Raw genomic sequence first — 15,446 nt, 5'->3', positions numbered from 1 at the left:
GGCGCTATGAGCAACGCGATTGGCTGAACGTCATGAGGGCGGAAGGGCACATGCATGTGGGATCACGTGACTAGAGTGTTGCATTTACTGACGCATTACGAGAGGAATTTAGAGTTTTATTTATTTTTAACGCACAATTCATGTGGGTTACATCCTTCCCGCCTAAAATCGTGCACATCCTGGTGCATGATAACAAGCTTGAATGCGAAATAACAGATTTTAGTAACGACTGACTGAAAGTGCGTCAGACAAACTATGTAGCATCGTTTGGACAATTGAGATTAACGGGTTACCGCGGATTGGATACTGAAGTCTTTCAGGTGGGTTCCTGTTTCTCTGTGAACATCTGAGATTAACTGCAGTAACGTCATTGTCAGGTTGTTCAACAGGATCTAAGGTAAGTGTTTCTTCAGGTAAGTAATTTTGGTTTTCAGGTTGGTTATCAGCAACAGTTTCTAACAAGGTTTCAACATCAGTCTGAGGGGGTTCACTGCTGGACTTGATGACTGAAGGTAAAATATTGGCTAAAGATGGTGCTTCAATTTGTTTTTCAGCTGAAGGATCAGGCAACAGTTCATTTTGGTCTTTATTTTGAAGAGATGAACTTGGAACCGGAGTGCGATGTTGTTTCTCCACTGTAAAATGCACTGTAGATGGACTAGAGTTGTAAAAAGCCATCCTCTCATCTTCGTCCGCAGGAAGGTCTGTCAGGCAGTCTGAATTTTTGCTCTGCTGTCGAGTTCTAGGTCTGCGAACAGGTGAGTTATCGGAATTTAGCTCCTCTTCACTGACTTTGAGAAAATTACAGGGGAGCAGAAGGTCTCGATGGAGGGTACGTGCTGGTCCATCACTAGTTTCTGGTTTGATTTTGTACACTGGAAGGTCTCCAGCTCTGTGGACCACGACATAAACTTCTTGTTCCCATTTATCAGAAAGCTTATGTTTCCCTCGTAATCGTACGTTTCTCACAAGAACTCGATCCCCTGGTTCTAGAGCAGGTGGAATTACTCTACTGTCGAAGCGGGCTTTGTTTCGGTCAGCCGTCTTTGTTGCATTTCTCAAGGCAATTTGAAAACTTTCTTCCAACCTGGATTTCAAAGATTTGATGTACTGTGAGTGGTTCTTGGTCCCCTTCCCTCACACTGGAAGATTGAAAGCAAGGTCCACAGGTAAGCGTGGTGTTCTGCCAAACATAAGTTCATACGGGCTGAATCCTGTAACCTCATTCTTAGTGCAATTGTAAGCATGGACCAATGGTTTAACATGTTCTTTCCATCTGGATTTCTGCTTTGGTTCCAACGTTCCTAACATAGCAAGAAGCGTACGGTTGAAACGTTCCACTGGGTTTCCTCTCGGATGATATGATTTTGTTCTGCTCTTTTGGATTCCTGCAACCTCACAGAGTTCTTTAATCAGATTTGATTCAAGTCTTTTCCTTGATCGGTGTGTATGCGTTCTGGAATGCCGTAGTAAGTTATGAACCCATCCAATAAGCATTTTGCAACAGTTTTGGCCTTTTGATTTGGCGTAGGTATTGCGACAGCGAATTTAGAGAAGTGATCAGTTAAAACAAGGATATCACATGTGTTACTGGAATCTGGTTTGAGGCTCAAGAAATCCATGCATAAAAGTTCTAGTGGTCGGGATGTTATTATATTTACCAATGGGGCAGCTCTTTCTGGTAAGGCCTTCCTTCGCACACAGCGGCCACAAGTTTTATTTTGCACAAGTTATTTTTTGCTCCACGTCCACTGCCATTTTTGGCCAGTAGAATCTAGTGCGGATTAGGTCAATCATGCGCTCAATTCCCATGTGACCCATGTCATCATGGAGATTCTTCAGAACCAAAGGACGTAGTTCCTCAGGAAGGACAAGCTGGTATGAAACGTCTTCATTTTCATGCCTTTTCCGGTACAGAATTCCATCCATTAGCTCTAATCTTGACCACTCCCTGAGCAACAGTGGGAGCTCTGGCAGTTCTAATCTTGCTGTGGGCGGTACCTTTTCCCCAGTCTCAAGTTGATGGATTAGCTCTCGTATTGTGGGATCAGCGTGTTGCTTCTCTTTTATATCAAAAACTGGCATGACTGGAAACTGGGGGTCTTCGGAGTTGTAACTTTCAGAGATGGTATCTACAGTGGCTGACATCGTTTCAACAAGTGTGAACGAAATCTGATTGTCGTCATGTGGCTGGGTGGCTCGGATGAGGTGACTCTGGCAAATGGCTTCAACAATTTCCTCTGAAATGGTATGGGCGCCGGCAGTATGCTGAGAGATGAACTGGTGAATGAGTTCAGGATCTTTTGTGATATCGTCACTGGAAAAAGGGTGTGGTCGACATGACAGAGCATCTGCATCACAGTTTTGATTTCCTGCTCGGTACAAGAGTTTAAATGAATAGGTAGATAATGCAGCCAACCAACGGTGTCCAGTGGCATCCAACTTGGCTGTAGTTAGAATATAAGTCAGCGGGTTGCTGTCTGTTACCACTGTGAAATCGACACCATACAGATAATCTTTGAACTTTTCTGTCACACTCCATTTCAGGGCAAGAAATTCAAGTTTATGGGCAGGGTAACGGGTTTCACTGTGTGATAGCCCACGGCTGGCATATGCGATGACTCTGAGTCTCCCATCTTGTTCCTGATATAGGGCTGCTCCTAGTCCTGTTACACTGGCATCACTATGAAGGATGTATGGACGAGATGGGTCAGCGAACCCAAGCACTGGAGCGTTTGTTAATTTCTCAATCAAAGTCTCAAAGGCAAGCTGGCAGTTGTGATCCCATCTCTGTCCAAAAGGCTGGGTTGGAGAATAAACAGGCGAATTGTTGGTTTGTGGGCGCTTTGGTTTTCAGACAGGTGCATACCCCCGGGTCAGATTGTTTAATGGTCTTGCAATGATGGAGTAATCTTTTATGAATTGGCGGTAATATCCTGCGAAGCCAAGAAAAGATCTCAGTTGTTTCAAGGTTGTTGGAACTGGCCAGGTTTTTATTGTTTCAGTTTTTTCTGGATCTGTTTGAACACCATTTTCAGATACAATGTGGACCAGGTAATGAACTGAAGTCTGGAATAGTCTGCATTTTTCAGGTGACAATTTTAGCCCATATTCACGGAGTCTGTTCAGTACTCTCAAAGCCTTCGTTCATGCTCTTCTAAAGTATCTGAGAATACAATTATGTCATCCAAGAATGCCAGCACTTCTCTTAGATGAAGGTTTCCCATGCAGCACTCCATCAAGCGCTGGAACGTGCTTGAGGCATTCGTCACACCTTGGGCATTCTTGTAAACTCCCAAAAGCCAAGTGGGGTCACAAAGGCGGTCTTGGCCTTATCTTCATCACACATCTCGATCTGATAGTAACCAGACTTTAGGTCGAGTACTGAGAACCATTTGGAACCACAAAGAGCAGAAAACAATTCTTCCAGATTTGGTAGAGGATATGCATCTTTTATCGTTTGAACATTAAGTTTCCGATAGTCAATGCACAATCTGATTCACCGTTTTTCTTCCTCACAACCACGACAGGTGATGCAAAAGGGGATGAGGATTCCTGTATAACACCGGCCTCCAGAAACTCACGTAGGTGGTGACGGACAGCTTCAAAATCTTGAGGATGGATAGGCCGGGCTCGTTGTTTGAAAGGTGTATTGTCGTGGAGTGGTATGTTATGTTTCACAATAAAAGTGCAACCAAAGTCCATGTCATGTCGTGAAAATACTTCTGAAATGGCATTGAGTTTCTCAGTTATCCATTTTTTCCATTCAAGTGACAGTGGTGAATCGCCAAAATCAAGATTTAAGTTGGACGGTGGGTTCTGAACTGTTGGCTTAGTCACATGATGTTCTGAGAGGACACACTGGTACATTTCCAGGTCAGCAACAACAGTGAAGGATGGAATGTATACGTCTTGTTCTGATTTGTTGGTAAGTACCACTGGAACCTTGTATGGAGGACGGACTGGAAGGGATATTAGGCAGCTGCTGACACACAAGCCACCAGGGAGGGGGGTAGCAGGATGTCGCATCAGAACACTGCGGCAGAACTGTGGAGTAGGGACTTTAGCAGTGCCCTTGATAACAATGGTGCGGCCGGCCGGAACACGCACAGGGGTCTTACTTAGGAGCCTTACAACTCCAATACTGTCATGGCTGTCCTGTTGGTGTGAAAGCTGCAGAATCTTTAATACGGCTCTATATCCATGTTCACTGGGTTGGAATGTAGAATGTTTGTCAACATACTGCTTGTAAAGTGGTTCAAGTGTATTCATGCCAATAAGTACAGTGGCTGGAGAGTCAGGGTGTGTATCTGGGACAACAAGGGCAAGGGTCGACAGTTCATAGTCTTCACCGACAAAATCTTTGGGAAACTTGATGGAAATGTTGACATAGCCAAGGTAAGGAACCTTTTGACCGGCAGCACCTTCAACTTGTAATAGGTCTTGTAACGGTTGTATTGGATGTTCATGAAGATATTTATTATAAAATGATACAGGCACCGTGGTCACTTGTGATCCGGTGTCAAGCAGGCACTGGTAGGTCTGACTGGCAATACTGACTTCAGCTGTGCACCTGGATCCAATCAGTCCTCGGGGCAACGTTGTTTCTGGCCCTGGACTGGTTTGTTGTAGCTCTGCACAATTGACATTCCTCTTCTTTGCTGCGGGACAGGGTGGGTCCTGCACAGTTCCTGTGTGTCCCTCAACAGGAACTGATTCTAGTTTAAAGACTCATGAGGAAGGATTTTGTCTTTGCCATTTCTGTTTTCTTTCATTGAACTGTTTGCGCTTTGTGTTAACGAGTGTTTGGTTGGGAGGATTCCGACATTGTGGTCTTATATGTCCATCTTCTCCACAGCGGAAGCAAAATCCAGGTTTTGGAGTTGAAAGTACAGTTCTTGGTTTCTGGTGAGTCTTTTGAGTGTGAGAATGTCTCGGAGTAAGGGGCTGGAATGAGCTGGAGGATTTGGAGGCAGTGAGAGCAGCTAGTTGCTGTTGTATTCCTGCCATCTGTTTTGTGAGAGTGGGCAATGCAGCACAAACTCCTTTCTCCTCTTCAACTGCTAACTGTGTTTTCACAGAAACTTTTTGTGTTGTTGTTCCAAGATGGTGTTTCATCCGTTCAGCTTACTGACTTCCCGGTCTTCTTCTGTTCTCAGCAAGAGCAGCAGTTCGGTGAAAGGGGGTGGGTTTAATTTGCGTTGTTTTAACTGGAGTTCTGAAATTAAATTGTTATTCCAGCATCCTCTGCAAAACTGATTAAGCAGGTGCCTATTCAAGTCACTGGGCCTTACTCCTCCACGCTTCACAGCCAGACTAAGAGCTACTTGCAGTCTTTGTAAGTAAACAGATGATTTCTCCCCCTCATCCTGACAGGTATCCATGAATTTAACATACAACTCCTCCCTGTCCTGTACGGTTCCATAAGCTGAGTCAAGGTGCTGGATATAGATTTCAGCAGACAAATCTGAGCTGAGATGTTTCACAATGTCCACAGCAGGTGGTAGTAAGCTGTCCATGATGTATCTCGACTTTTGGAGTTCCGATATTGCTTGGTCTTGAAGGATGATATCAACAGCTGAACGCCATGTGTCAAAATCCACTTCATGCTGTGGGCGTGGTGTTTTTCCAGAGAATATGCAGAGTCTGTGAGAGGAGCGTACATTTAAATCATCACTCTTAACAATGTGTTCCACAACATACCTCTGCACCTCAGATGGATTTAAATCGGCAGCAGATATATTTATTTTAGGTGCAGGCATTGGGGAAGACGCAGCCATGTTGTGAATATGTTGAGGAGGAGCAGCGGCAGCCATTTTGATTTCTGGAGGAATCTTTCCTTCTGTTTTAGCTGGGCGAAGCTCTGCAACAGCATCATTTATTTGGACCATTAAAACCTGAAGGACTTCTGTGAAGTCTTGTCCAGACAGTTTAGCAACTTCCTCTAAGTCAGCTAAATAAGTCTTTGTCTTGGTGCAACCTACATTCGCAGCGTAAACTTTAGCTAAGCTTTTAACGCAGTATTGATTATTCACAGAGCAGGGGTGGTGGCCAAGTGGTTAATGCGCTTGGTTTCAGTGCAGAAGGTTCCGGGTTCAAATCCCACCCCTGCCACATTTCTCCATGTAATGTGGACTTGCGTCAGGAAGGGCATCCGGCGTAAAACCTGTGCCAATTCAACATGCAGATCCACCTTGGATTTGCTGTGGCGACCCCGAGTGCAAACAAGGGAGCAGCTGAAGGGACTTACTTATTGATTATTCACAGATTTAAAAGTATATGGCAAGATCGGACCCAAGAAATTAAAAGCTGAACCGGTTTTAAATTCAACAAGCATGTCATTATATTTGCTTTCAGGTGCATTTATTGTCAAAGACCGCTCTATAGTTCCGTATTCAAGTAAAAATTCTTCCACTTCCTCAATATCACATTTTGGAGTACTACTCACTAAAACCGCATTTGGAATTTTAATACCGAGCGACTGAAATAAATCCATATTTTCTGTGAATTGGTGAAACTTAATGAAAAATATAATTTACTGTTCCACAACCTCCTGGCTGGCTAACGCCATGTTTTTCCTTTTATGTAACCTATAAGAAAATTTAAGATTTGGGAATATGAGTTTGTCAGATGTTGGGCTAGATCAGAAGATAAGATACGGCTCTGGGAGGTATAGGAACAGCAAATACACAGACAGAGATTTTAATTTATGTGGCGGATGCCTTATTATTAAGTGCAAATAGTGAATAGAAAAATATTTACAATATATACAATCTGCAGATGAGGTAGATTTTTTTTCCCACAAGGAAAAAAAAACAGTTTTCTAGTCAAAACCAATATTCCAAACACAAATACACACACAGCTCTGTTCAACAGAAAATACAACTTTTGCTTGTCCAGAGTGGAAATGGAACAGTCTCTCAAGATTCCAAAAATAAATGTTTGGTTCTTTCTCTTTTTGCTCTGTATGCACCACTCTGCATTTAATCATTAGTGATTGATCTCTGCTCCCCTCCACAGCATGTCTTTTTCCTGGTTCTCTCCCTCAGCCCCAACCAGTCCCAGCAGAAGACTGCCCCTCCCTGAGCCTGGTTCTGCTGGAGGTTTCTTCCTGTTAAAAGGGAGTTTTTCCTTCCCACTGTAGCCAAGTGCTTGCTCACAGGGGGTCGTTTTGACCGTTGGGTTTTACATCATTATTGTATGGCCTTGCCTTACAATATAAAGCGCCTTGGGGCAACTGTTTGTTGTGATTTGGCGCTATATAAAAAAAAAAATTGATTGAAAATTGAATTGAATTGAATTGATGTGGTTTAATTGTCCATAAAGTTCAACAGGAGTGGTTGATACTGTCCATAAAGTTCATAGGCAGTTGGTGGAACCGAGAGAGTGAACAGAAGTTGGAGAGGAACGGCTGCATCAGCCTCCTACCATACAGTAGCTAAGATTGTGTAGGGTCTCAGGCACTTTTCAGGGCTAAGCTCGCCATCAAACGGGTTTTTTACCCCAACAGGAATCACCTGGCCTATTCTGCTTAGGAAACGCTCCCACAGCGCGAACCCCAGCGTCAGCGGATATTAACTTCTTGATGCAGCCCTCCTGAAGCCTCCTCTCCCACACGTCTGTCAGAGAGTGGGAACAGGCGTCTATATCAGGCACTACGAGCAACACGATTGGCTGAACGTCATGAGTGCGGAAGGGCACATGCACGTGGGATCACGTGACTAGAGTGTTGCATTCACTGATGCATTACGAGAGGAATTTAGAGGTTTATTTATTTTTAACGCACAATTCATGTGGGTTACATGGTTATTTCACAGTGTTATTGTACAGCCTGACCACAACAGGGAGGAACGACCTGTGGTATCGTTCCTTCTTGCACTGAGGGTGCCTCAGTCTGTCACTGAACGAGCTGACCAGTGTTTGAGTTTGACCAAACTACTCAAAAAGCACATCAGAATGAGCTATTAAGAGCTATTATGACATTGTAGTAAGAATGGAGCATCTTCAAACACCAAGTTTGAAGATGATCCATTCAGCTGTTTTTGAGTTATCTTGTCTGCTCCTCATACACACAACCCAGCGAAAACAATATCCTCCTTTACTTTGTCTTCTTGCATTTGGTTTTCTCCCCTCTCCATGGTGAAATTTACTGGTCTGAAATAAGCACACAAACACACCCAATTTCTACTCACCCTGGCAGTATCCATCATTCTCTTCATGGCCAAGACTACAGATGCAGTGACCCAATGGCACCAACCAGTCTCCATCAGCCCCACAGTATAATTTGGGTGTGTCTCTCTCTTCTGCATTGTCCACGCATGTACCTCTCACTTCCACCAGGGATGATGAATCCATATGTGGTACCGTATCAGGAAAGGCTGCCAGATTCCGTAAAGTTGATGGGCAGCGCTTATAGAACACCTTCATATAAAATAAGTAAATGAAATACTTTTGATTGTACATAAAATAGACACATTCACAGCCAAAGCATCACCGCCCAGGTCACCAACCTTGACAGAAACAAGAGCAATGCAAGCGCCCACATCCTGGAATCCCAGGTAGAAACCATTTAATGTCACTGGCCCAACTTCTCTGATCTCTGTGTTGAGGCGAAGAACCCGATCTCCAAGGTCCGTCTGTGTAAAGCTCTCATCTGCTGCGATCGTGTCCACCTTAAAAGCCATCAAGCACATTTTACTTGGACACTGGTACTAAATGATGACTGTAAACAAACACGTATCTGTTATGTGTCGGACGCAGCTCGGAGAACCGACCAGCGTTTGAAAGACCCAGTATGAAATAAGCAGAGCACGGTACAAAGGCTAACTGAATTTAATACATAACAGTGATACATAAAAAACAAAGTGCGGTCTGGCGTGGTGCGCTCCCAGCAGCGCTAACGGTCCGGAGCCAGAAGCTGTTCGGGCTCAAGGACCCCGCCGACACCCCCCAGGTGGCCGCAACAAACCGAGTCTGTGAAAGAAGGAACCATTATGTGAGTCCACACTCTACACACAGAGAGAACACTTAAAGGTGTACAAACAGCAAACACGTCCTGGCTTGATTACTAATCAACTTCCCAACCTGCAGGCATGGAACATCCAGTTCACAAAACTCCACTGCAGGGGAAGTCGATACATGACTAACATACAGCTCAATATAATAAAGGTGTGAGGGGACACCACATTTACTGACTGTATAAATGTTAGTCACAAAATCTAACGTACCTCAGGAAGTGTGCTGACGAGCGTGAGACCTCACCCCCTCCTCTTTCACAGACCGTGCATCAAACCTGGACGTTCTCTGCATCCATTGATGATGAGATGGCTCCCGAGACGACGATCTCACCCGTCTGGTCACAAGGTCGAGTCTCTGGCAAACACACACCGTGCACTCCAGTCTTAAATGCCACCATGTTCCAATCCATGCAGATGCACCACAGCTGTGAGTCCTGATGAGCCGCAGGTGATCAGCCTCAGGTGATCAGGGTGAGGTCCTGATAAACTCAGCAACACAGCCACTCAGTTCCAAATGCAAACCACCTGGAAGGAGAAGCAAAGGACAGAAACAAAAAGGCAGCCAGCCATATAACAGTACCCCACCCTCACGGGAAGCCTCCCGGTGACCACACAAACCTGGCCCAGGAGAAACACCCCCCTCCAGGGACCATGGCTGGAGACCGCATCTGCATTTGTCGACCAACAGAATGATGGATGTCCTCTCCTCTGGCTGCATCTTTGCCTTTGTTTCCGTCAGTCACTTAGCACAGGTGTGGCCAGGAGTTCTTAAACCTGTGCGGTCAGTCTTTGTCCAACTGTGTTCACAGTCTGGTTAGTCATAAAACCAAAAAGACAAACACAAACAACCAAAACACCCCCCCCCCCCCCCCCTCCCCAGAGGCCCATTCCATCAAACCCCGGGAAGGGGAGAAAAGAAAAACAACCCAAACTTAAACTAACAAATAAAAATGCTAACACCCCCCCCCCTCCCCAGAGGACCGTTCCATCAAACCCCGGGAAGGGGAAAAAAGAAAAACCCAAACTGAAGCTTGCAAATAAAAATGCTAACACCCCCAAACGACATGTAGGGACCAACACCCCCCAGAGGACTTCCCGCCAGCTCCAGGGGTAATAACCACAGCCGAGGTCCCTCTGGGATCCAACGTCACCCACGGGGACTCCCAGCGCCTCCCAGAGGACCACTCGTCAACCCCAGGAGACGCCTCCCCTCAGGACCAACGGACCCAGCCCCGGCCGTCTATGGCTAGATGGACCCACAGCCCTTTCCCCCCCAGAGGACACCACAGTCAAACCCTGAGGGCGGAAACTGGGGGGAAAAACAAAAGGAGAAACCCCCCCCCCCCCAGGTGCAGAGGTTACCTGGGAAACGCCCAGCATAACCAAACTGCACCACTCCAGCAACGCCGACACTACGGCTCACACGGCTGGAGCCAGAGGAGAAGAGAGGGAACAAAAAGAAACCCCCCCCCCCCAGGTGCAGAGGTTACCTGGGAAACGCCCAGCATAACCAAACTGCACCACTCCAGCAACGCTGACACTACGGCTCACACGGCTGGAGTCAGAGGAGAAGAGAGGGCACAACAAAAAACAAAACAAAAACAAACAACCCAATTACCCCCCCATGACCCCCCAGGGGACCGTCCCATCAAACCCTGGGAGGCGAAACTGAAAGAAATAAAAAGAAAGACTACCAGAGTAACATACAGTTGCTTGGGTCCTCGTTCTGTTTTTTTTTTTTATTTTATTTTTTTTTATCTTTGAACAGAACTGCAGGGTCACAACCCCAGACACTAATAGTGTAAAAAAAAAAAATCCCACACAAAAACCAACTCAAAAAACACCCACACAAAATGAACTAACACAAAACAAATAAGTGTTTTATACCGTCAAGCTCAAACAAATGGAACACACCTGTTCCAACTTAAGAGCTTGACGGTAATGTGACTCAGTCACCACAAGAGGGAGCCAGAGTGCTAAAAATAAAAAACCCTCTTTGGTGACAGAGAAAACAAACGAGCCGCTCACTTGTGCGCAGCTGTGAGCAACACACAACCAAAAATGTGATTCAACTAAATAACACCGGAGCTGACAACAGACGCAGTAGTTATCTTCATCCGGGGAAACGGGGCTACAACTGTCACACGGGAAGCTCAGCGACCCGTGTGACAGAGCTCCGCCGCGCGCGTTCACCCATTACAGACACACTCTTGCAGCTCCCGTCTAAACCTCTTATCCGGTCGAAGTGCGACGCAAAGCCGTCGCCAGTCACACTCCACCACGACCCACGGATAAGGCACAACACAGGAACACAGCTGCAAGAGAGCACAAATCAGTATTCAGTAATGGGACTCAAACACGCACCATCCGGGCGGAGAGCACCCGCAACTGATCCGGATAACTACTGAACGTCTGCTGCCGCCTTCCCGGCGCGTTACCGTCTCTGCTACCGCTGGGTCCGTGATGTTTGGCCAGAGACTACTGTTATGTGTCGGACGCAGCTCGGAGAACCGACCAGCGTTTGAAAGACCCAGTATGAAATAAGCAGAGCACGGTACAAAGGCTAACTGAATTTAATACATAACAGTGATACATAAAAAACAAAGTGCGGTCTGGCGTGGTGCACTCCCAGCAGCGCTAACGGTCCGGAGCCAGAAGCTGTTCGGGCTCAAGGACCCCGCCGACACCCCCCAGGTGGCCGCAACAAACCGAGTCTGTGAAAGAAGGAACCATTATGTGAGTCCACACTCTACACACAGAGAGAACACTTAAAGGTGTACAAACAGCAAACACTTCCTGGCTTGATTACTAATCAACTTCCCAACCTGCAGGCATGGAACATCCAGTTCACAAAACTCCACTGCAGGGGAAGTCGATACATGACTAACATACAGCTCAATATAATAAAGGTGTGAGGGACACCACATTTACTGACTGTATAAATGTTAGTCACAAAATCTAACGTACCTCAGGAAGTGTGCTGACGAGCGTGAGACCTCACCCCCTCCTCTTTCACAGACCGTGCATCAAACCTGGACGTTCTCTGCATCCATTGATGATGAGATGGCTCCCGAGACGACGATCTCACCCGTCTGGTCACAAGGTCGAGTCTCTGGCAAACACACACCGTGCACCCCAGTCTTAAATGCCACCATGTTCCAATCCATGCAGATGCACCACAGCTGTGAGTCCTGATGAGCCGCAGGTGATCAGCCTCAGGTGATCAGGGTGAGGTCCTGATAAACTCAGCAACACAGCCACTCAGTTCCAAATGCAAACCACCTGGAAGGAGAAGCAAAGGACAGAAACAAAAAGGCAGCCAGCCATATAACAGTATCCTCCCTAACCTTGGCATAGTCAGTGGGATGAAACCGTGCCCCTGCAGGAAGTGGTTCATTTGTCTGCAGGTAAAAGAGATTGAAGGTTTCCTTACAAGTCCCAGACACCCAAGGAATAGAGTTACAGTCTCTCAGAGTGAAACGCAGCTCCACATACACCTGAAAAAACAAACAAAAACAAAAATAGTCAAGTTTATTAGATATTTCAAACCAAGTTTAATATTAAAATATGAAATAATGCCTGTCTGGAATGTGTTAAATTTGCTGAATATTGTTCACAGTGATTAAATGGATGCATGCAGTATAACAGAATGGAGTCTTAAAGTGGCTCAACAATATTGAATTGGATGAGATGGATACCACTCGAAACAAATGGTAGCAACCACCAAAAAAAAGGAAAAATGTTTTTAAAATGTATTAAATATGGAACTCATATGCCCAAAATTAAACAGATGTCCACTGTATTTCTAAAGGGTCTTGCCTATTTTGACCTACAGCAGGTAAAATAAGTATTGAACAGTTACACCTGTCTGTCTCATCCTGTCTTTGTCTGCTCCATGTCTGCACTCATCTCAGTTCTCATGTGTTCACACCCAGTTCCCACCCACTTCATTGTTATCACAGTCTCCCCCTGATCATCGCACTCTCTTGTCCTGCACCTGCACTTCCTCATCTGTTGGTCACACCCCGTTTTGTCTTTCTTTTCCTTGCCCACTTGTCACTGCCTTTTCTTGAATCCCTTTTCCCCTCTTGCATTCACGTGACCACACCTCCTTTCCATATCGTTTGTCGACTTTGTCACTTACCAGCTCACATCACTGCTCTGTTGTTTGCCTAGCCGTGTTTTTGACCCCTGCTCTGGTTTTGGAACCCATTTTTGCCTTTGCTCTGATTGCCCTGTTTGCTGGTTTACTAAACCTTGCTTGTTTTGGACCTCGACTTATTGTCTCACCCTTATCTGCACTTTTGCACCGAGGACTGCTTGCCTGTGTACCGTACCCGTGTATTAAAGACCCAGCCTTTACTCATACGCCAGCCTGTGAGTCTGCATGTTGCGTCAAGCCTCACTAGTCACTAGTCAGTGCCTCACTACCTCCCAACCTGACAAGCTCAAGTGCATCCTGTTTCCAGTGATCATCCTTGAGGTGTTTCTGCAGTGTAATCAGAGTTGACGGGGTAAATTCAGTTGATTGGACACTGATTAACTGATTCCATCCGCTCAAAGTGATATTAATCAGTGAAATCACCTGGTGGCGTCAGTGGATGCAAAGAAACCCTGCACCCTCTTGGCCCTTTCTGGAACAAGTTGTCCACCTCTGTTGTAAAAGCACTTGGTGTTGCATTTTATTTGTATGTATGGGCTGCAGTGCATCCAGAAAGTATTCACAGTGCTTTTTTCCACAATTTTAAATGTTACAGCTTTATTCCAAAATAGATGAAATTCATTGTTTTCCCTCAAGATTCTAAAAACAATAACCCATAATGACAATGTGAAAAAGAGTTTTTGAGATTTTTGCAAATTTATGAAATATAATAATAATAATGAAAAGAAACCACGTGACCCGAATTAACAGCCTTTGAGCTCAGGTGCATCCTGTTTCCACTGATCATCCTTGAGATGTTTCTAATTGGAGTCCACCTCAGGTAAATTTAGTTGATTGGACATGAAATGGAAAGGCACACACTTGTCTACATATAAGGTCCCACAGTTGACAGTGCATGTCAGAGCACAAACCAAGCATGAAGCCAAAGGAATTGTCTGTAGACCGCAGAGACAGGATTTGTCTTGAGGCACAGATCTGGGAAAGGGTACAGAAACATTTCTACTGCTTTGAAGATCCCAATGAGCAGAGTGGTCTCCATCATCCATAAATGGAAGAAGTTTGGATCCACCAGAAATCTTCCTATCAGGGGATGGGGGGAGAAGGGCCTTAGTCAAGGAGGTGACAAAGAACCCGATGGCCAATCTGTCAGAACTCCAGCATTCCTCTGTAGAGAGGTGAGAACCTTCCAGAAGGACAGCCATCTCTGCAGCAATCCACCAATCAAGCCTGTATGGTAGAGTGGTCAAATGGAAGCCACTCCTTAGTAAAAGGCACATGGCAGCCCAACTGGAGTTTGCCAAAAGGCACTTGAAGGACTCTCAGACCATGAGAAACAAAATTCTTTGGTCTGACGAGACAAAGACTGAACTCTTTGGCATGAATGCCAGGCATCATGTTTGGAGGAAACCAGGCACCATCACTACAGTGAAGCATGGTGGTGGCAGCATCATCCTCTGGGGATGTTTTTCAGCAGCAGGAACTGGGAGACTAGTCAGGATTGAGGGAAAGATGAATGCAGCAATGTACAGAGACATCATGGATGAAAACCTGCTCCAGAGCACTCTTGACCTCAGACTGGGGCAACAGTTGATCTTTCAGCAAAACAACGACCTTGGCTTCAGGACAACTCTGTGAATGTCCTTGAGTGGCCCAGCCAAAGCCCAGACCTGAATTGATTCAACATCTCTGGAGAGATCTGAAAGGGCTGTGCACCGGCGCTCCCCATCCAACCTGATGGAGCGTGAGAGGTGTTGCAAAGACGAATGGAAAAAACTGCCCAAAGATAGGTGCACCAAGCTTGTGGGATCATATTCAAGAAAACTTGCAACTGTAATTGCTGCCAATGGTGAATCAACAAGGTACTGAGCAAAGGGTACAAATAGTTATGTACTTGTGATTTCGTAGCTTTTTATTTTTATTAAATTTTCAAAAATTTCAAAAAACAAAAAATCATGTTGTCATTATGTGGTGTTGTGGGCATTTTGACAGAAAAAAAAAATGAATTCACTCCATTTTGGAATAAGACTGTAACATGACAAAATGTGGAAAAAATGAAGCGCTGTGAATACTTTCTGGATGCACCGTAATATCAGCTGGTTCCATCCCAGCTGATGGCCTATTAAACAGTGTCTCATTACCAAGATATCACACAAGAAACTTCTCATGATGGCTAAAAGCAAAGAGCTTTCTCAAGATCTTCACAACCTTACTGTTGCAAAACATTCTGATGGCATTGATTAGAGAAGGATTCCTAAACTTCTGAATGT

The 15,446-nt window shown here is 45.3% G+C and overlaps 1 protein-coding gene across 1 annotated transcript in view; it reads right to left on the bottom strand.

The window, feature by feature from the left end:
• LOC117529603 (ephrin type-A receptor 6-like) overlaps nucleotides 1–15,446 on the bottom strand; it is a 384,313-nt gene that overhangs the window by 197,081 nt on the left and 171,786 nt on the right. Inside the window, exons 4-6 of the mRNA XM_034192438.1 lie at nucleotides 12,365–12,514; nucleotides 8,511–8,672; nucleotides 8,193–8,421 (exon numbers count right to left, since the gene is read on the bottom strand). Of these exons, the coding sequence (XP_034048329.1) occupies nucleotides 8,193–8,421; nucleotides 8,511–8,672; nucleotides 12,365–12,514 (541 nt within the window). The remainder of the gene's footprint in view (nucleotides 1–8,192; nucleotides 8,422–8,510; nucleotides 8,673–12,364; nucleotides 12,515–15,446) is intronic.

Source organism: Thalassophryne amazonica, chromosome 2 (genome assembly GCF_902500255.1).
Source record: "Thalassophryne amazonica chromosome 2, fThaAma1.1, whole genome shotgun sequence".
Lineage (NCBI taxonomy): Eukaryota > Metazoa > Chordata > Actinopteri > Batrachoidiformes > Batrachoididae > Thalassophryne > Thalassophryne amazonica.
This window is presented reverse-complemented; position numbering and strand designations above follow the sequence as displayed.